Source organism: Cetorhinus maximus, chromosome 22 (genome assembly GCF_964194155.1).
Source record: "Cetorhinus maximus chromosome 22, sCetMax3.hap1.1, whole genome shotgun sequence".
In the NCBI taxonomy this organism is placed as follows: domain Eukaryota; kingdom Metazoa; phylum Chordata; class Chondrichthyes; order Lamniformes; family Cetorhinidae; genus Cetorhinus; species Cetorhinus maximus.
The window spans coordinates 71,729,549-71,751,688 of record NC_135900.1 but is presented as its reverse complement, the minus strand read 5'-3'; the positions used below and the strand labels follow the sequence as shown (position 1 = coordinate 71,751,688).

At 45.1% G+C, this 22,140-nt stretch overlaps 1 protein-coding gene across 6 annotated transcripts in view; it reads left to right on the top strand.

Moving 5' to 3' along the window:
• The window catches only part of hipk2 (homeodomain interacting protein kinase 2), a 276,241-nt gene that overhangs the window by 35,825 nt on the left and 218,276 nt on the right, over positions 1-22,140 (top strand). For 5 of the 6 annotated variants that reach the window (XM_078568524.1, XM_078568523.1, XM_078568521.1 and 2 more), the window contains exon 2: positions 14,572-15,658. The exons of the other annotated variant lie outside the window; for it this stretch is intronic. In XM_078568524.1, the coding sequence (XP_078424650.1) occupies positions 14,572-15,658 (1,087 nt within the window). The remainder of the gene's footprint in view (positions 1-14,571; positions 15,659-22,140) is intronic. 6 annotated transcript variants of the gene reach the window in all.

The window sequence follows — 22,140 nt, the reverse complement described above, 5'->3', positions numbered from 1 at the left end:
AGAATTGCCAAAAGAACCAAAGAGGAGAAGTTTTTTCACTCAGCAAAATGTCACGATCTGGAGCGCACTGCCTGAAAGGATGACGGAAGCAGATTCAGTGGTAACTTACAAAAGAGAGTAGGATATATACTTTAATAGGAAAACATTTGCAGGGCTATGAGGCAAGAGCAGAGGAGTGGAACTAATTGGATAGCTCTTTCAGAGAATCGAAGCCTCCGCCTGTGTTGTATGATTCTACAGGCAGAATTTCCCCCTCAAATGGGAGTAAAATAGTACGTGATGACTTCGGGTGAGCGTCCCGACATCATCGTGCACTCTCGCGATATTTTGCTCGGCTGGTGCGCGCGAGAGGCGGCAGCGTGTCTGCCGACAATTATGAGGCCTATTAAGGCCCTTAGCCAATTAATTAAATCGAACTTTTCGCTGCCCGTCCAACCGTTCGGTTGGCGGGCAGGTGAATAGGCCAGGCGGCCTTTGCATTTTTAATGAAACCTCATCCGCCAGCAGAATGAGGTTTCAAACTGCGATTTTAAAACAAATTTAAACTCATTTTTAACATGTCCCTGCTCATGTGACAGAGTCACATCAGGGGGCATGTTTTCCTTATCTTTGAACTCTTTGTTTTTAATGTTAGAAATCTGCAGCTCGCTGAGGCTGCTCTGTGCCTTCGGGGAGCTTTCACTGAGCGCACCCGCCATGCAAACGCAAACATCAGCGCTCGCACTCCTCCCACCCCCACCCCCCGCAGCGCTGAGGTTATCAGCGCACGTTTCATGCCAGCTGGCCGTTAATTAGCCAACCAGCGTGAAACTGCGGCCAGGACCTGATTGCGGGCGGTGGTCCGCTGTGCGGTCACTCCCGGGCCTGCCTGGCATGCCTGCCCGATGGGGTAAAAATTCTGCCCTAGGAAAATCATAGGGGCCCTTGAATTGGAAGGCAACATCTGAACCTGACACCAGAAATATGTCTGTAAATGAAAGCCATTATGAGTCAAATGTTAGTTGCATAAACTGTAGTGGTTAATTAAGTTCACTTGTCCCCACCCGCACCTAATTTGTGTTACAGCAATCTTTCTGATTGGAGCCCTTGGCCTGTGGCTGCTGTGGTGAGAATAATCTGGGTGAATGGCTTTAAATGAATCAGCACTTAGGTACTGAAAATGTATGAAAATTGGGGTAATTTATTTTTCCTCTTTTTTTTGTTTACCTCCCTTTCCCACCCCCCCTCACCAGTTTCAGCATCAAACACTCCCAGGCAGGTAGAGTATGGGTTCAAAGTAGAGTAAAGCTCCTTCGACTCTCCTCCCATTCTAAATCCCTGCTGCACCAATATTAGTTTGGTGTTTCTTCATTCACACGAGTCTCTCTGAGCCAGATTCTCAATTGATGACCTTGAACTCATCAAATACTCTACAGCCTGTATCCTAACTTGCACAAATCCCACCCACCCACTGTGCTCAGTGACCATCACTGGCTCCCATTACAGAAATGCAATGATATTAAAATTCTCGTCCTTGTGTTCAAAGCACACCTCTCTATCTCTAAAAACTCTTCTAGCCCTACAAGTTTCTGAGCTCCCTCAATTCTGGCCTCTCTGCACCCCTGATTTCTATCACTCCGCCATTGCTGACCATAGCTTCAACTGCCTCGACCCTAAGCTCTGTAATTCCTTCACTTAAACTCTTGACCTCCCTACCTCTCTTTCCTCCTTTAAGGCACCTCTTGAAACCTATCTCTTTGACCAAATTTTTGGCAACCTGCCCTAATATGTCATTATAGCTTCAGATTTAAATTTTGCCTGATAATACTTTTATGCAGTGCCTTGGGATGTTTATACTATATTCAATGTGCTATTTAAATGCAAGCTGTTGTTGTTGATAGCAGTTTTGTGCAATGATCCATGCCTGCTTTGAAATGTACAGTAATTGTCTTTTTTAGCCAGAGGGGAGGGTCAGTCTTGGCTGGATTTCAATCTAGGCATCTGAAGTGAAAAGATGGTGGAGCCACACATCTAGCATCAGTTGCCATAAAGCTGCCAGATTGTTGTAAAATGTCAACTAGTTCACTAATGCGGTTTAGGGAAAGAAATCTGCCATCCTTACACGTGACTCTAGCCCACACCAATGTGGTGAACCCTTAACTGCCCTCTGATGTGACTGTCGAGGCACCCAGTTGTACTGGAGGATGGGCAATAAGTACCAGCCTTGTCAGCAATGCCTATATCCTGAGAATGAATAACTTGGGAAAAACACAAATTGCTGCCATCAATATTTTGAGCAAGGAAGAAGGCAAGAAATAAACTGTATCTTTTTTTTTTGCTAAATTGAGCAAAAACAGGCATTTTTAGCCCTATACGATTCAGTCAGTGCACCAGCCATTCTGATTTGGCTAGATGTCTCAGCTCTGAAAGTTTTATTTGTGTGCACAATTAAAAATGTATGTTTTTTAAATTCTTTCATGGGATGTGGGCGTCGCTGGCAAAGCCGATTTTTGTTACCCATCGCTAATTGCCCTTGAACTGAACGTTTCAGAGGACAGTTAAGAGACAATCATATTGCTGTGGGCCTGATCAGATATGTATGGGAGATTTCCTTTTGTAAAGGACATCAGTGAATCAGATGGGCCTCTACAATAATCGATGACAGTTTCATGGTACTGAGATTTATTAACTGAATTTAAATTTCACCTGCTGTCGTGGTGGGATTTGAACCCATGTACCCAGAGCATTAGCCTGGGTCTCTGGTTTACTAGTCCAGTAACATTATTACTAGGCTACCTAATCACCCTAAACATTCCAGTTTGAGACTAAAAGGGAGAGGAATAGTGCAGCAATGCAGTCCAGATTATGTATTATCTTTTGTCTCTGTTTAAAATGAGCAGAGGATTTGAATCCAAGTAAGGGAGGAGAGCTGTTGTTGAAGTAATGGCATGCTAGCAAATGATTGGAATGCTCCGTGACACTTATATTGGTTATCTCTGGTTCCCAACTCCCCACTTCAGTCCAGCCTCCCCTTGCAGACGGATTAGAAAGAGAGAAAAAGAGAGAGAGAGAGATAGAGAGCGCAAAAGCGATATAATGAATACAGAGAGGGAATGTACAAATTGCCAACAGGAATTGATATTGAAATCAAGAGGAAGGGAATCACCGTCTAAATATTGCAATTGAAATCTGTTCCAGATGCCTGTTAAAATAGAGAACAGCAGGTTCAGATAGAAAGAGCAAATTTTCACATCCTCAAAGTGCTTTAAAGCACTGAAGTACTTTTGAGGTATAGTCACTGTTATAGGAAACAAGGCTGCCGATTTTCACACAGCAAAATCACATAAACAGCAATGAAATAAATGACCAGAATGATCTATTTTAGTGGTGTTAGTTGAGGGGTAAGTATTGGCCAGGATACAGGAGAACCCCTTTGCTTTCCTTTGAATCTTTTACATCCACATTTAAAGGGTTTACGGTCCCATGCAAAAGACCACACCAGACCGTGGTGTACAGGGAACAACTTCAACATTTGCTGATGAACTTTGAGGAGCATAGTGCAGAACTTCAAAAGGACATAGACAAGTTGGTGGAGTGGGCAGACAGATGGCAGATGAAGTTGCGGAAAAGTGTGAAGTGATTGATTTTGGTAGGAAGGGCATGGTGAACCAACATAAAATAAAGGGCACGATTCCAAAGTGGATGCAGGAGCAGTAGGACTTGAGTGTATACGTGCATAAGCCATTGAAGGTGGCAGGACAGATTGACAGAGCAGTTAATAAAGCATACAGTATCCTAGGCTTTATTAAGGGGGCATAGTATACAAGAGAAGGGAGGCTATGTTGAACTTGTATAGGATGCTAGTTCAGCCTCAGCTGGAGTATTGCATTCAGCTCTTGGTGCCGCACGTTAGGAAGGATGTGAAGGCATTGGAGAGAGTGCAGGAAAAAAATCATGAGAATGGTCCCGGGGATGAGGAACTTGAGGTATGAAGATAGGCTGGAGAAGTTAGGACGGTTTTCCTTGGAGAAAAGAAGGCTGAGAGGAGATTTGATAGAGGTGTTCAAAATCATGAGGGGTCTGGACAGAGGTCATAGAGACAAACTGTTCCCACTTGTGAAAGGACTGAGAACGAGAGGGAACAGATTTAAAGTAATTGGCAAAAGCAGCAAAAGTGATAGGAGGAAAAATGTTTTCATGCAGCGAGTGGTTAAAGCCTGGAATGCACTGCCTGAGAATGTGGTGGAGCCAGGTTCAACTGAAGCATTCAAAAGGAAATTAGACTGTGCTCTGAAAAGGAAGGATGTGCATGGTTGCGGAAAGAAAGCTAGGGAATGGCACTAAGTGAATTGCTCATTTGGAGAGCTGGTGCAGGCATGATGGGCTGAATGGCCTCCTTCTGCGCTGTAACAATCCTGTGATTCTGAATAGTGCAGCAATGCAGTCCAGATTATGTTCTCAAATCTCAGGAGCAAGCCTTGAACCCATGATCTGTAATCAGAGGCGATGGTGCTACCACTCGCTGAGCCACGGCTAACACCTATACTGTTATTCCAAGGTTATGATAGTTGAAGGGGCTCTGGAGCATACAGGAGTGCAAATCAGGAATTGTAAGCTTCCATCAAGAACAAGGGGGAATAACCTTAAAATTAGAGCCGGATAATTCAGGAGTGAAATGGGGAAACTCTTTTTTACACAGACAATATTGGAAATTTGTTACTCTGTCCCCCAACAGCCTGTGGATGCTATGGGAACAATTGACATTTTCAAGACTGATATTGATAGATTTTTGTTGCCTAAGGAAATCAGTGGATAATGAGCAAGGCTAAGTAAATGGAGTTGAGTTACAGATCAGCCATGATCTTATTGAATGGCCTTCTGTTCCTGTGTTTTATACATATATATTAAGAATTATTTTTAGATGGGGTTTTGGGTGGAATTTTTGAGCATGGTCATCTTGTATACAAATTGATAGAAAGAGAACCTCCATTTATATGCAGACTAAGGATTCTTTTCCCTCATTTCCAGTGTGAGCTGTCATTACTCCACCTTTCAAATAGAAATGTTGAAGTAAAAGAGAGCCGACCAAGAAAGCCAGGTCTCAAAGTGACTCTCAGCCACTGGGTTACTATTAAAGTGCCATCCCTACTGTTATATCAATAAATAGGGTGAGCAATTCACACACAGCAAGATCTCATAAATGATACAAGTGGTGAAAGAGCACCTAACCTGTCACCGCAGGTAGTAGTTCAAAGAAGATGTCGATCAGGAGAGAGTGAAAACTTTCCTTTGGTCGCATACCTCAGTATGTTTGGTAAGTCTGTATGTGACATTGTGCAGAGTCACAGTAGAATACAGTATGAATATTAATTGTAATAATCATTGTATCAGAGATAAGATGGGAACGATTAAAGTAGCAGGCACCGAAATCTAATCTCTACTGCTGATGTCATTTCCTGGTCACCACCCTAATACCATTCACCGACCTTTCGATCATTAACCCCTTCGTGTCTTCATGTGCCAGTGGTTAGTAATGCACCTGATGCAAAGAGCAGCAATGTCCCTAGCTGTCCCCACCGCCACCACAAACTATCTGTGAACCTTCCTTGGATAATTTGACTGATCTGTATTGTCACCTATAAATTTGTTGGTTGGTACTGTTTGTACTATTATCTAAACTCCTTAGTGAGAGTACTATAAAGGTATCGGCAGAACTTCAGTAGAGAACATTGCGATCCAGCCAGGTGCATTTGCCTTTATTTCCCTACTGTTTTGCCTTGGGGGAAAAGTAGAAATCTGGAACTCTCTCCCCAAAAGATTGTGTATATAAGACTGAGGTATAGTAGGATAGATTTTTGTTGATAAGGGTTTTGAGGAACAGGGAACTAAGGTAAGTCAATGGAGTTGAGTTCAAGATCAGCCATGATTTAATAGAATGGTGGATGGTGGGACAGATCTGAGGGGCTGAATGGCTTCTTTCTGTTCATAATGTTCCGACTTGCTGATCTTGTCTTATTTCCTTCGTTTCTTCAGTAACCAAGGACCTAAGTAAGGCAATATCTTCATGTTGAAGGCCCGGACAGGGCATTTTATGCGCCCAATGAACCCAATTATTGTCAGGTGGTGGTCAGTGCTTGTATCATAGCCCTGTATATCATGCAACCTTTTCCTAATCCACTTCCAAGAGGGTGGATTGGTTTAATTGGCACTCAGAGCTGGAATAATTCCCTTTCATTAAGTCCAGGATGATCGTGGAGGAAGGTGGTTTCCTCTGGTGGTCGTCAACCAGGTGATCCCGCGCCACCCCATTCCCCCCGCTGTCCCCCTGTTCCACCTCCCCCTACTCCCACCCCAACCTTTCTGTCAAACCCCCTTCCCCAGAAGGATCTTGATGGATGGTCACAATACTTCGTGGAAACCATTTGACACCCACGTTTTGGGCTGGCTGATGATCCTGGTGGTTTTTGTGTTGCTGTGTGCCAGGTTTGACCTTCATCGGATGCTGTTGAGTGGAGAGAGTGGCAGTAGGGGTAATGTTGATGAGCATGCCATGACCAAGACATACATTCCCAATGCTGTTTCCCAAGTTTCACCACCACCTTCTCAAGGGCAATTAGGGATGGGCAACAAATGCTGGCCTTCCAAACGCCACTCATGTCCCATGAAAGAATAATAGAAAAAAATCTCATCAGGGGCATTTGGGGAGGTGCTGAGGCAAGAGGTTCAGCCCTGGGTTTCAACCCTTCATTTTACCTATTGGATGTCTCAGCCTTGGCAGAGCAATTGACTGACCCATCCACAACCTCAGAGAGGTATTTTACATGGTAGAAGCATTACGAATAGGAACAAACCATTCAGTCACTCAAACCTGCTCTGCCATTCAATAAGACCATGGCTGATATGTACCTTAACTCCATTTCCCTGCTATTGTTGCACAGCCCTTGATGCACTTACCTATCATTTATCAATCTCAAAATCTCCCACTGGCCCCTAGCGTCCACAGCCTTCTGGAGAAGCGAGTTCCAGATTCTTATTACCCTTGTCTGAAAAAGTACTTCCTGACTTCACTGTTGGCTGTCCTAGTTCTAACTTAAAGATTTTGCCCCTGTGTTCTTGATTTCTCCTGCCAGAGGAAATGGTTTATCTGTTGGACAGGTAACCTCAATGTTTTCACCCTCCCTGCTCATGGTTCAGTGATGCCTGGTGCCGCCACTGCCTGGTGCATTACTGAGCCATAGAGACCAGATGGGCTGAGGTCACATCCCCAGTCCCCATCCTGAGTTCAGCTGTGGGTAGATGGAGTGCTATGAGGCAGGCAAGGGAGAGGAAAGATCAGAGGTGATGCCCTCTGAAGTTGAATAGCATGCCTATGGCCACTTTCAGTGGGCTAACACAGAAGTGTGGCTGCCTTAGGTGAGGCAGCAGAGGATGGCCATAGCAGAGCAAGAGTCAGGACCTTGAGGAGAAAAATATTGCAGTTTTTGTGCTTTACTGCTGCTGCAGATGCATTGAATTATTATGAAACATTGAGTGAAGCAAGACGTAAACAAGTTCCAAATTGAGGCCTGCGTCTCAGAGCTGTTTATTAAGGTGATTCCTGAGATAGATAACATTAACCTGATCTGAAGTATTGTGCTGTTTTTAGGCACCAAAGCCCTTTAGGATTTGCAGCTTATGTTCATAGTCTGAAGCTCCAGATGTCTTGAGGAATGAATGTGCATTTTAACCCATTGCAGGCCACAGTGGTACATCCTGACAGACTGCAATATTGTTCCCAGTGGCCGAATCCAACACTGAGGCCAAGTGAAAAAAAGAAAGACTTACATTTATATAGCGCCTTTCAGCACCATGGGATCTTCCAAAGTGCTTTATACCTAATGAAGCACTTTTGAAATGTGCTCATTGCAGCCAATTTGCACACAACAAGCAGTGTGATAATGTGTGATGATGGTGCTGGGTGAGGAATATCCAGAACCCTAGGTGTAACCCCGTCCCCTGTTCTGCTTTAAAGTAGTGTTGTGGATCTTTAGCAATGACCCATGCGGGCAGAAAAGAGCCTCAGCATTATGTTTCATCTGAAAAATGGCACCTCTCACTACTGTAATAATGTGTCAACCTACATATATAGGTCCACTCTTCTCAATCTCTCTTCGTAGGGCAACCCTGGAACCAATCCAGTTGCATCCCCTCCCCTCTTAAGTAAGTATATCCTTTCTCATATGCAGGAACTATTTCATCCTGTTGGTGGGTGCAGTGGGGATGGTGGTGGTGTGGGTGGAGGGGTAGGGGGAGTCAAAACAAGGGGGGAATAACCTTAAAATTATAGCTAGACCATTCAGGAGTGAAATGGGAAAGCATTTTTTCACAAACTGTACATAGTACTCCAGCTTTTGTATGATCTCACCAAAGCCCTGTATAATTGTGACAAGACTTCTTTGCTCTTATAACTGAACCCTCTCGGAATAAAGGCTAACATACCATTTGTTTTCCAAATTGCTTCCTGTATATGCATATTAGCTTTCTGTGATCCATGTACAAGGACACACATGTCCCTCTAAATACCAACATTTACTACTCTCTCGCCTATTAAAAAAGCAGCAGAGCAGTTACGTGGGATGTGCTACCAGAGGAGGGATGACACTTAAAGTCCAGCAGATTATCATAGTGAAAATATTAGGAGCCCCAGGCTGACACCTGCAGCTGTGTTTACTTATCCTGAGCCACTCAGACATCTCTGTGCCATCACCCACCCAGAGGCCTCTGATTCTTCTGACTAGTGGTCCTCAGACTACGTGCTATCTGTCAGAGCTAGTCTGGATCCTGGACTCCATTCCCTCTGAACATACATTAGTTTTGGACTGTTGGACAGTCATGGACATTCGCCCAGTTGGTCTGATCTTAGACCTCTTGACTGCTGTTTCCTGAATTATCGAAAGGACATATCCTCTCCATCAGCAAGAGCACCTACTACCACCTCCGCAACTTTGATCGTCTCTCCCCCATGCCAGTTCATCTATTGCTGAAACCCTCATCCATGCCTTTGTTATCACTAGTCTCAACTATTCCAATGTTTTCCTTGCTGGCCTTGCACCCTCCACCCTAGATAAACTTGAGCTCATCCTAGCCTCTTTCATCATTCCACTATTGGCTGCTTGGGCCTTAAGCTCTGGAATTCCTACTCCTCTCGCTACCTCTCGCTCCTCCTCTAAGGTGCTCCTTAAACTCTAACTCTTTGACTGAGATTTTGGTCACCAACTCTAATATCTCCTCTTGTAGCAAATTTAGTTTGCTAACACTCCTGTGAAGCACTTTGGGACATTTTACTATGTTAAAGGTGCTATATAAATGCAAGTTGTCGTTTAGCTATCTCTGATTTTTTTTGGGTGATTTTTGCTTTTCTTTTCGATAAGGTGCCATATAAAAGTTTACTGCACAAGATAAGACCTCATGGTGCTGGGGCCAATATAATAGCATGGTTAGAGGAAAGGTTAACTAACAGAAAAAAGAGCTTCAGGATAAATGGGGTAATTTTCTGGTTGGCAAACTATAATTAGTGGGGTGCCACAGGAATCAATCCTGTGGCCTCAACTATTTACAATCTATATTAATGACTTGGATGAAGGGACAGGGTATCGTAGTCAAACTTGCTGATGATTCAAAGATAGGTAGGAAAGCAAGTTGTGAGGAGTACACAGACCAGAATTTTTGTCCCTGAGTCAGGAACTCGTCGGGGCAATTCCCGGTTCTGCAGATCTGACCCGGGAGAAAATGCCCCTGCAGGTCCCATTTTTGGTCCGGGGGCTATGGGTGAAAATGGGAGTCGTGGTGGTTGACCCTGGCATTGATGAGGAAGTGGGTGGGTGGAAGGTCTACATTGGCGCACTGGCACTGTGTGGAGGTTTAAAACAAAAGCAATAAAACAAAGAACAGCTTTCCGTCCCTCACCCCTCACCCACCCCAACACACTCCCCACACAATCCCCATGCACCATCCGAGCCAAACAATGCCACCTCATGCCCCCATGGATTCCTTTATCTTCCATGTTAACCTATGCCTCTCTACCCATCCCCCATGGTCCTTTATCGCCCCTATGCCAATTTAGTCCCAACTCATGCCAACCCATGCACCCCCCAACACTGCTCTTTGCCCTTATACCTACCATGCCAACTCACCCCATATCCACCACGGGCAGACCTCAGGACCCATTCTGAGATGAGATAAAATGAAGTTCTTAATTGCCTATTGAAGAATTCACTATTTCAAAAAAAACTCATTGATTAAAACTCATTCACCACATTTACCTTCCTTTAATCCTTTATAAAAACAAGCATTGGAGTTCATAGTTCCACTTCAGAGAGTCTGTAACCACTTGGAGCTGTCAATCAAACTGTGAACTGAGAGGCACCCCACTGTGATACGGAAGGTTGTGAAATCAGTCATTCAACACTAATCCAATCATGATATTACAGCAGAGTGAAATAGCAAGCATTGATCTTTTTTTAACACTGCAGAGCTTTATCTTTCAAATATTTAAAGGGCAGAAGTTTTAAAAGCCGTGGCAGCTTGATAGCTCCTTTTGACAGTTCCAATGAGTTTATGCAATTTTTATGTACATTCATAGCTAATTTTAACAATCCCAAAGGGCATTTTACCTCTCCCAAAGGGCACCTTTCCTCTCCCAAGAAGCACCTGACATCTCCCAAAAGTGTCCCAGGACCATTTTCAAAAGGGTTCCTTACCTCTCCAAAAGGGTACCCCAACTATTCAAGCAACTCTGCAAAATTTAGAACTGCTCCCACCACATCTTATTTCCCACTCCTAGCTGACAAAAATCCAACATAACTGGAAGCAGTTGCTGTTTTATTTTGGCAGCTGCCTCCATGAACCACAGATGTGCTACTGAGAACTCGCCCCCATTCTCCCCCCCTGCGAAATATGGCAGGTGCCATGTTCAGGGCAGGTCTTCCAACTCCAGCCCCCCGCAGCCATTTTCGTAATGACAGAGGCATTCTAGGTCTTTAGGAAAATTCAGGTCAGAGAGTCTGCAATGGGATAAAGATAGGTTAAGTGAGTGGGCTAAAATTTGGCACATGCAGTATGATGTGGGAAAATATGAGGTTGTCCGCTTTGGAAGGAAGAATAGAAAATCAGAATATAATTTAAATGGAAGGAGACTTCAAAATGCTGTGGTAGAGGGAACTAATTAGCTCACAGGTACCACAGGAATATGGGGAAAACAGTGGCATAGCGGTAATGTCACTGGGCCAGTAATCCAGAGGCCCCGGCTAATGCTCTGGGGGAACATGGGTTCAAATCCCACACAGTGGGATTCAATTAATAAATGTGGAATATAAAGTTAGTCTCAGTAATGGTGACCTTGACAATTATCATTGATTGTTGTAAGAACCCATCTGGTTCACTAATGCCCTTTAGGGAAGAAAATCTGCTACCCTTACCTGGTCTGCCCTACATGTAACTCTAGATAAATAGTAATGAGGTTGACTCTTGACTGCCTTCTGAAATGGCCTAGCAAACCATTGAGTTCAAGGGTAATTAGGATGGGCTACAAATGCTGGCCTTGCCTCCGACATCCACATCTAACAAAAGGATAAAATAAAATAGGAAGACAACTGGAATGTTGGCTTTTATTGCAAAGGGGATGGAGTGGTGGTAATCTTCAGTCTCATAAGACGATGGTTTGTGTCGTGGTGGTCAACTCTGTCTTGAGCATTGCCTGGTGTGACTCAGGAGCTGCACTCTAGCATGACAGTCCCTGCTGCCTTTGCTGCAGAGGAAGGCAGTGAGGTGAGAAGGTGCACGATTTGCTGGCCTTTTTTTTTTGCCTGGACCTTCTTTCTCAGCCAGCTGAGCTTTTCATTTCTGCTGACCTCTTCCAAACCTTCCAAACCGTTAGAATAACCTCTGGAGGCTATCAGCGACTGTCTCCCTGTTGTCAGTGTCAATGTCCACCATCTTCCTGTTTCATTTACACGTTTCCTTCTAGCAGAGGTATGGACGCCCAGGAAGTTGTGGCCAGTTCACTATACAGAAGGTCTTTGGGTGTATGGCTGTCATCCATCCAATGAACCAGCACAGACATTATTGGCTTAGTAGAGTGTATGCTGATGGAATCAGCGTGTCCCAGGAGCTCTGAGTCAGTGGCCTTGTCCTGCCAAGAGATGCCGAGGATACGTTTGAGACGGTGAAGGTGGAAACTGTTCAGCCTTTTCTCCTGTCTAGTGTATGTAGTCCAGGTCTTGCCACTGTAGAGGAGGGTACTGGGGATGCATGGACTCACATTTTGGTGTTCTCATACAGGTTGCTGCTATTCCACACTCAACTTGGACATAACAGCTGTAGCTTCCACAATGAGTGTGTTGATTTCAGTATCAAGTGACAGATTGCTGGTGATTGTGGAGCCTAGATATTTGTTATTAACAACCTCCAGCCTCACACTGTCAATGCTGATAGATGGCTCTATGGCAACATCCTGAACCATGACATTTGTCTTCCTGATGGAGTATAAAAGTGTGACAGTCTTGCTATAACTGTACAGGTCGCTGGTGAGACCACACCAAGAGGACTACGTACAGTTTTGGTCTCTTTATTTAAGGACAGATATACTTGCATTGAAGACCGTTCTGAGGGTTCACTAGGTTCTTGGGATGAAGGGTTGTCTTATGAGGGAAGGTTGAGCAGTTTTGGTCTTTACTCATTGGAGCTTAGAAGAATGGGAGGTGATCCTATTGAAACATATAAGATCCTGAGGGAACTTGACAGGCTAGATGCTGAGAGGATGTTTCCCCTTGTCGGGGAATCTAGAACGAGGTGCACAGTTTCAAAATAAAGGGTCTCCCATTTAAGACAGAGATGAGGATGAATTTCCTCTGAGGGTTGTTAATCTTTGGAATTCTCTCCCGCAGAGAGCTGGGTAATTGAACATATTCAAGGCTGAATTAGACAGATTTCAGATCTACGTGGGAGTCAAGAGTTATCGGGGGGCAGACAGGAAAGTAAGTTAAGGCCACAATCAGATCAACCGAGCTCTGCATGAATGGCGAAGTAGGCTTGAGGGCTGAATGGCCTACTCCTGCTCCGACTTCTTATATTTTTATGTTTATCAGTATGAATATATGCTGCTCTGGATCCAAGCAGCTGCCAACCACTTCTCAGCTTTCTGAACTTCTATTTTTTTGAGCCGCTACTGCTTTTTTTACCTTTTTATTTACAAAAGCCCCTCTCCATTCTACACTCCACTTAATGCTACTTTCCTAGTCACCTCCCACCCAACACCACCCTCTACTGCTGCCGGTTCGAGCTGCTTGGACATGCCCACTGCCACCCTTTGCCTGTCTCTCTAGGCTACTGCCCTGTGCCCTATCTCTCCCACTACCACTGAGAGATGCTTTGAACTGTAACTTTGAACACTAATGAGCTGATTTAATTCTCAATGTTAAAAGTTGTTGCTGTGCAGTCCCCTGAGTACTAGAAGTGGAGGAGGAAAGAATCCAACCATAGCCATCGGTTCTGAGTAATATCCTGTGACCCATGTTGGATAGGGCCTGGTCATTGGGGAAGCATGGGATTTGATTTAGCTGTGATGCCCTCCGTGGTCAAACATCCAACAAATTCAATAGGGAATTCAGGAGAAAATTCTTTACTCAGAGAGTGGTTAGAATGTGGAAAGCACTTGTTGTTTCGGTCCAAATGTGAAGAAGAACGACTTTTTAAAAACTTGTTCTTGAGATGTGGTTGTCAGTGTCAGAGAAGGTGGTGGTTTACCACATTCGTAAACTGCTGTAAGCCATGTGGTGTAGGCACACCCACAGTGCTGTTAGGGAGGGAGTTCCAGGATTTTGACCCAGCGACAGTGAAGGAACGGTGATATATTTCCAAGTCAGGATGGTGAGTGGCTTGGAGGGCTTGCTATTCCCAAGCACCTGCTGCCCTTGTCAATCAGGGTCGTAGAGATCAGGCTTGGGTTGTGCTGTCAAAGAAGATTTACTGAGTTGCTGGAGTATATCCTTTAGTAGGATACTAGGGAGCCCACAAGAGCCATGCCCCAGCAGAGCAAAAGCCTGGTTTAAAAATATTAATTAACAGGGAAGGGTGATTCACGTTAAGATAGCATAGAATAAATGAGATTTTTGGCAGTGTCAACTGTGGCTCAGTAGTAGCTCTCTTTCTGAGTCAGAATATTGTGGGTTCAAGTCCCAATCCAGAAATGCACTATTACAAGTGCTGTCTTTTGGATTGAACACTAAACCAAGTCTGCTGTCTCTGACGTGGATATCAAAGATCACACAGAAATATTTTGCGGTGGACCTCTCCCATGATGTTTATTCTCAACCAACAATACTAAAACAGATTACCTAGTCGTTATTGCAACACTATTTTTGGGAGCTTGCTGTGCACAAATTGGGTTCTGTGTTTCCTATATTAAAACAGTGACTACATTTCAGAAGTACCTCATTGGCTGTGAAATGCTTTGAAACATCCTGAGATGTTGAAAGACGCAATAAGAATGCAGGTTTCCCTTTCTGTACCTGGCTGGTATTATAGCTTTCATCCTTTGTTCTGTTGTCTCTGTAGGTATGGCCTCGCAAGTGCAAGTCTTTTCCCCTCACACAATTCAGTCAAGTGCCTTCTGCAGTGTGAAGAAATTGAAAGTGGAGCCGGGTTCTAACTGGGATATGACTGGGTATGGTTCACACAGTAAAGTCTATAACCAGAACAAGAGTCCGACCATCGCACAGTCAACAATCAGCGCCTCTCTTCAAGTTACCAATCCGACCCTGTCCTACGAACAGACCGTGATTTTTCCGGCCAGTGCTGGCCACATTGTCTTCACGACAGCAAACAGCACATCGGGGGTGGTAGCTGTGTCTGCTCAGGCCTTGGGAGGCCCGCAGAACCTGACCCGCCGCAGCACTGTGAGCCTCCTCGACACCTACCAGAAATGTGGCCTGAAGCGGAAGAGTGAGGAACTCGAGAATACCAGCAGCGTGCAGATCATCGAGGAGCATCCGCCAATGCTTCAGAACGCCACCAGTGGCGCCACAGTTGCCACGGCGGCCACTTCCACTGCCACCTCCAAGAACAGTGGGTCGAACAGCGAGGGCGACTACCAGCTCCTGCAGCACGAGGTGCTGTGCTCAATGACCAACACGTACGAGGTGTTGGAATTCCTCGGCCGGGGGACATTTGGCCAAGTGGTTAAGTGCTGGAAAAGAGGGACCAATGAGATTGTGGCCATCAAGATTCTGAAGAACCACCCTTCCTATGCACGACAGGGCCAAATTGAGGTGAGCATCCTTGCTCGGCTAAGCACAGAGAGCGCGGATGACTACAATTTTGTCCGGGCCTACGAGTGCTTTCAGCACAAGAACCACACTTGCCTTGTCTTCGAAATGCTGGAGCAGAACTTGTACGACTTCCTGAAGCAGAACAAGTTCAGCCCACTGCCCCTCAAGTACATCCGGCCCATCCTGCAGCAGGTAGCCACGGCCCTGATGAAGCTCAAGAGCCTCGGCCTGATTCATGCTGACCTCAAGCCAGAGAACATCATGTTAGTGGACCCGGTCAGACAGCCGTACAGAGTTAAGGTGATAGATTTCGGCTCGGCGAGTCACGTGTCAAAGGCTGTGTGTTCCACTTACTTACAGTCCAGGTATTATAGGTATGTGCAGGTTTCCTTTACCTCTTATAATTTGCCAGTGCTTTGTGTCAAATTGGGTCTACTGTATTGTGTTAACTCGGGGATCACAGGAAGTAGTTAAATTCAGACATTGCAAAACAGCCCCGTTGTTACATTTTTATTTGTTTTGAGTAATTTTATTGTTTCTTTTTCTGGCTGGCTGAACACTTTGCAGCTGACAGGCTGGGCAGGCCTCAGGCCTCCCAACCACTACCCAAAGGCCCTGTAGCCAGGAAAGGCCAGGGCCTGCCTGATGCGACTCACCCATCTGATTTCCCCCTCTGGCTGCCCCCATTTCCTTCCCACCTCTCCACAAACAACCCCCAACACAGATGGAAGGCATTCCGGCTTCTTCTGATGGATGTAGGCTGAGAGATCAGAAAGTGTGAGGAGCAGGTCTCGAAGCTGTGTCTGTCCACGTGATCTTTGATTCCCCCCTCCCCTGGCCCCCCCCCTTCAAAAGAAAAGTCTTATTTTTCTGTGAGCCTTAGCTAGTGGTTGCAGCTTTGAGGCATCGCTGCTCTTATGTGGTGTTGAAACTGAAGCCCAGTCTTTGAGTAAGTATTTTATTGTTTTATTAGGTATCAAATTGATTTATTTCGTATACTGCTTATGAAACAGCTCCAGTGCAAATAATGAATCAATCCCAATGCTCTGCGGATTTCAAATTCCCCATTGCACCCAGCTCGGTGGCCGGTTTCACTGTGTAGATGTGTTGGCCTCCCAAGAGAATTGGTAGCATTTAAAAGTGTGGAATATATTCAGTGCTACTGATGGCAAGATGCTACAACATAATGCCTGCAGTCACCTGGGATTACTATCAGCGTTGGGGGGGTCTCTCAAATAACATGCCTCAGCATTCAAGCAGCATTAATGTGACCAAATATACATTGTAATGGAATATGAAAGACTCATTCAGATGGAGTAAAGGAATGATGCATAAACTATTCTTTTTTTTTTAAAACAACAAGCCACTGAATTAGTAATCAATTTTATTCTCTGGTTTTGTAAAAAATAAATTATACAGTCTAGTGAAACCACAGCGTGAAAGAATGGAAGGAATGTTGTGCACAGGGAAACAGATATGGCAGCAGGATGATTATTTATTTTTGTCCAGGAGCTCTAACGGGTTTCAAGAATTTACAGCACAGAAACAGGCCATTCTGCCCCGCTGGTCTGTGCTGGTGTTTGTGCTCCACGCGAGCCTCGTAGCATCCTACTTCATCTCATCCTTTCAACATAACATAAGATTTCACATGATATTCGGCACAGAAACAGGCCATTCAGCCAACCAGTTCAGGCCAGTGTTTATGTTCCACTCGAGCCACCTCACATCTTTTCTCATCTAAATTGATCACCTTAACCATCCATTCCTGTCTCCCTCATTTGCTTGTCTAGCTTCCCCTTAAATCTGTCTGTACTATTCACTTCAACCACTCCCTGTCGTAGAAAATTCCATATTTTCACCACTGTTTGGGTAAAGAGGTTTCTTCTGAATTCCCTATTGGATATCTCAATGGCTATCTTATATTGATGGCCTCTAGTTACGCTCTTCCCCACAAGAGGAAGATATTCTGGGCTGCAAAGCAGTCGTACGTTACATTTACCAACTAAACCTTTTGGGTTTTCCCAGTTTATAGTTGAAGCTGTCCATCGATATAATTGTTTCTCTTCTCACATTCCCCTCCTAACTCTCCATAGATCACAGTATTTTCCTTCTTAAGCTGACTTGGTGTTCTGTGGAATTCCCCAAATGTAGCTTAATCTTTTTCATGCTAGAAATGTCCAGTAAGATTATTTACTTATTTGCAAGATATTATAATGTAAAATAGATATGGTAAACCCAGAGGATTACTTTAAAACTACCCTCGAAAGTAGGGCCAGTAAATATGATGAAAATTTATGAAAGGTAAATTTAAAATAACCTTTTATTCTATTTAAGTGTTGATCTTTCTTATAGTTTTATTTTAAGCACATCCATGAATATTTTGCTTTAAATTTATTTGTTCATGGGATGTGGGCGTCGCTGGCTGGGCCAGAATTTATTGCCCATCCCTAATCGCCCTTGAGAAGGTGGTGGTGAGCTGCCTTCTTGAACCGCTGCAGTCTATGTGGCGTAGGTACACCCATAGTGCTGTTAGGGAGGGAGCTCCAGGATTTTTACCCAGCGACGGTGAAGGAACGGCGTTGGAACGGCGATATAGTCTGAGTAGAGGGGGTGGTTCTCTTGTGCAGAGGTAGAGTCCCTCCCTCCCTCTGAGCCAGAAGTTCAAGCCCCAGTTCAGGACTTGATGTCCAAAGAAGTTGTGATCATATTACTACCAAACAGGTTGAGTATCAATCTGCAAATCCTTCCAACATACACCAATGGCAGGCGGCAAGAGTGGGAGAGATTCTTGGTCAGTTGTGATTGAAAGGAATTGGAGTCTCTACCATCACTATCCATAGCTCCAGGCTACAACATGCATGTTGCTACAGAAACCAGGAATCCTTGGGGGGCCAGTTGACTGGACAGTCGGTGTGGATCAGATTAATGTCAACAGCACAGGGTTCGATCCCCATTCCAGTGGGGTGGATTTTGGACTTGCCTCCTTGCCCCTTGTAGTGGAGGTCATGGCTCTGTGGGTCAGACATGCCTTTAGGCAGAGAACTCGAGAAGTGGTAGTACGAGTATTAATGTGGAATGGCAGGAATCAGGAATTCTGACATTGTAGTAATGAATGATGGTGCAAACTAAGGATTTGGTTATCGTGGAGCCTGGGAAGACATGCTTAAAGTGAGCAAGATGAACATATGAGGGAGAAGGGAATAGAGGGTTTTGATGATGGATGATTGGAACATAAATGCTGGCATAAACTGGCTGGGCTGAAAGGCCTGTTTGTTTGCTACAAGAACTATGTAAATGTATGTGAAGATTTGTGGAAGTTCTGCAAGAATAAGCAGGGTGGAGGCGGGGTGGTGTAGGATATCTAGAGTAAGGATTTAGGCACTTCAGCATATGTTGGGAATATAGAGACATTTGCACAGCAGGCTGGAGTATGGGGGAGACTGGGAATGTAGAGCTAGTGAAAAATTCAGTTACAGAGCACAGCACTCCAAAGAAAGGTGAGAGTACACAGACCTGGACTGGGCTGATAGGTTTTCCAGACCGTTCAGTGCAACCAATCGACTGTAGTCAACAGCTGTCCCAGCTCATGAAAACAAACTCATTCCACAGAGACTTATATTACAATGAGGATTTATAGCACCTACTATAACAGACTCTGTTCCTGAGCTGTGCTTGTGGGGATATTTTTTGTGCTTTTCCCCTTCTCTTCTTTCCTTCCTTTCTCCTCTCATTATTCCCACAACTCACTACCCTCTCCTTTCCTTTCCCTCATTCCCCACTCTCCCTGTTTCTCCCCCCTCCCCTCTCTCTTCCCCATTCTCTCCCCTCTCACTGTCTCTCCCTCCTACTCTCTCAAACCCCTCATATGCCCTCTCCCTCATTCCCCACTGTCCCTCATTCCCCACTCTCTCTCATTCCTCACTCTCCCTCAATCCCACACTCCCTCTCAGCCTGCCCTCCTCCCTCCCTCTCAGCCCACCCTCCTCCCTCCCTCTCAACCCGCCCTCCTCCCTCCCTCTCAACCCGCCCTCCTCCCTCCCTCTCAGCCCACCCTCCTCCCTCCCTCTCAGCCCACCCCCCTCCCTCCCTCCCTCTCAGCCCACCCTCCTCCCTCCCTCTCAACCCACCCTCCTCCCTCCTTCCCTCTCAGCCTGCCCTCCTCCCTCCCTCCCTCCTCTCTCCCTCTCAGCCTGCCTTCCTCCCACCCTCCCTCCCTCTCAGCCTGCCCTCCTCCCTCCCTCCCTCCTCTCTCCCTCTCAGCCTGCCCTCCTCCCTCCCTCCCTCCTCTCTCCCTCTCAGCCTGCCCTCCTCCCACCCTCCCTCTCTCTCAGCCTGCCCTCCTCCCTCCCTCCCTCCTCTCTCCCTCTCAGCCTGCCCTCCTCCCTCCCTCCCTCCTCTCTCCCTCTCAGCCTGCCCTCCTCCCACCCTCCCTCCCTCTCAGCCTGCCCTCCTTCCTCCCTCCCAGCTCTCTCTTCCTGCAGTTGCCCTCTGGCAAGCTCTGCATCCCGTACTGTCTGCTACCGACACTTTCACCTCCCTACACTATTTCCTCCCTGCACTGACTCCTTTGCGCACTACTCCCCATGCTCCCCCTGCTACACATTCTCTTCCCATGTTTCCCTCCGTTGTGTCCTCCCCCTCTTCACACTGGCGTCTACACATGCACACACTTGCATTGCCTCACCATTGGTGGCCATGTCTTCAGTTGTCAAAGTCCTAAACTCTGGAATTCCCTCCCTTAACCTCTCCTCCTCTCTATCTCTCGCTCTTCCATTAAGATGCTCTTTAAAGTTTGTAAAGACCGAGATTTTGGTCACCTTTCTTCACTGTCTTCTTATGTGACTCGATATTAATTGTCTTTAAAACTCTCCTGTGAGAGCAAAGCCATAGATTTATTAAGACACAGAAGAATGCCATTCGGCCCATCAAGATCATGTCAATCTCGGTAGAGCAGTCCAATGTTTCCCACTCCCTTCTTCATCCTCACAGCCCTGAAAGTTTATTTTCCTGAAGCGCCTACCAAATTTCCTTTCAAAATGATTGAGAATCTCTGTTTCCATCACCCTCGTAGGCAGCAAGTTCCAGGTCACTATGCCTCGCTGTGTAAAAAATGTTCTTTCTCACAAGCCCTCCACATCTCTTGCCCAAAGCATTAAATCTGTGTCCCCTAGTCCTTGAGCTGTCAGTTAATGGGAACAGAATTTCTTTGGCTGCTGTTATCTAAACCTGTCATAATCTTGTAAACCTCTATCAAATGTTCCCTTTGTCTCCTTTGCTCCAAGGAAAACAACTCTAACTTCTGCAATCTAACATTGTCGCTAAAATCTTTCATTCCTGGAACCATCCTGGTAAATCTCTGCATCATGTCAAGGACCCTCACATTCTTCCTAAAATGTGGTGACCAGAACTGGGCGCAGTACTCTAGATGTGGCCTAACCAGAGCTTTGTGCAGGTTCAGCATAACATCCCTGCTTTTACACTCAACGCCTCAATATACGAAGCCCAAGGTCCCATATGCTTTGCTAACTGCTCCCTCATTTTGTCCTGTCACCTTGAAAGATCTGTGCATATGAACCCCCAGGTCACTCCGTCCACGTATGTATTTAGAACTGTGCCATTAAATGTATATTGCCTCTTCCTATCCCTTCTGCCAAAATGCATCACATCACACCTCACTTCTCTGTATTAAATTCTAACTGCCACTTGCCAGTCCATTCTGCTGACCTTCTTTAAGTCCTGTTAAAGTTGATTGGTATCGTCCTCACTGTTTGCCAACCTCCAAGTTTGGAATAAAAACAGAAAATGCTGGAAAAACTCAGCAGGTCTAACAGCATCTGTGGAGAGAAAAAAAAGAGTTAACGCTTTGAGTCTTTATGACTCTTCTTCTGAAAAAGAGTCATAAGGACTCGAAACGTTAACTCTGTTTTTTCCTCTCCACGGATGCTGTTAGACCTGCTGAGTTTTTCCAGCATTTTCTGTTTCTGTTTGAGATTTCCAGCATCCGCAATATTTTGCTTTTATCCAAGTTTGGAATCATTCGCGAATTTTTAAATTTTATCCTGTATTCCGATATCCAAATCATTTGTATATCAAAAAAAAGCAGGGGTCCTAGCACTGACCCTTGGGGAACACCACTGTCTACCACCCTCCAGTCTGAAGAACAACCATTTACCACAACTCGCTGTTTTCTGTGCTTAAGCCAATGTTTTTTATCCAACCTGACACTGACCCTGCTATTCAATGAGCTACAATTTTGTTAACTAACCTTTTATGTGGTACTTTGTCAAATGCTTTCCATATTGACAATATCCATTGTATTCCCTTCATCAACCTTCTCTGTTACTTCATCAAAAAATTCAATTAGATTAGCCAAGAACAATCTGCCTTTTGCAAATCCATGCTGGCTCCCCTTAATTAATTCAAACCTCTCTAAGTGCCTGTTGATTTTTTTCCCTCATTAAAAAGCATTATATAAATAGAAGTTGTTGTTGTTTTTGCATCGCTTTCATTCTGGACAGATTGTATTGTGTAGGCAATGGAAAACCTGATCTCTCTGCTTCTGCCTTTGTTGTGGTTTACTTACTTAAAACATGAATTAACCGAGTTCAATCTGCAGAGGCCCCTTTATTGTTGATGGTGGAGTGGCACAGCAGTAATGTCACTGGGCTAGTAATCAAGTGACCCAGGCTAGTGCTCTAGTGCTCTGGGGACATGGGTTCGAATCTCACCACAGCAGCTGGTAATAAACCCGGAATACAAATGGTGACCATAATTGATTGTCATAAGATGCGTCATGATTGACCCATCTGGTTCATTTAATGTCATTTAATGTTCAGTTAAAGGGCAATCGGATTGG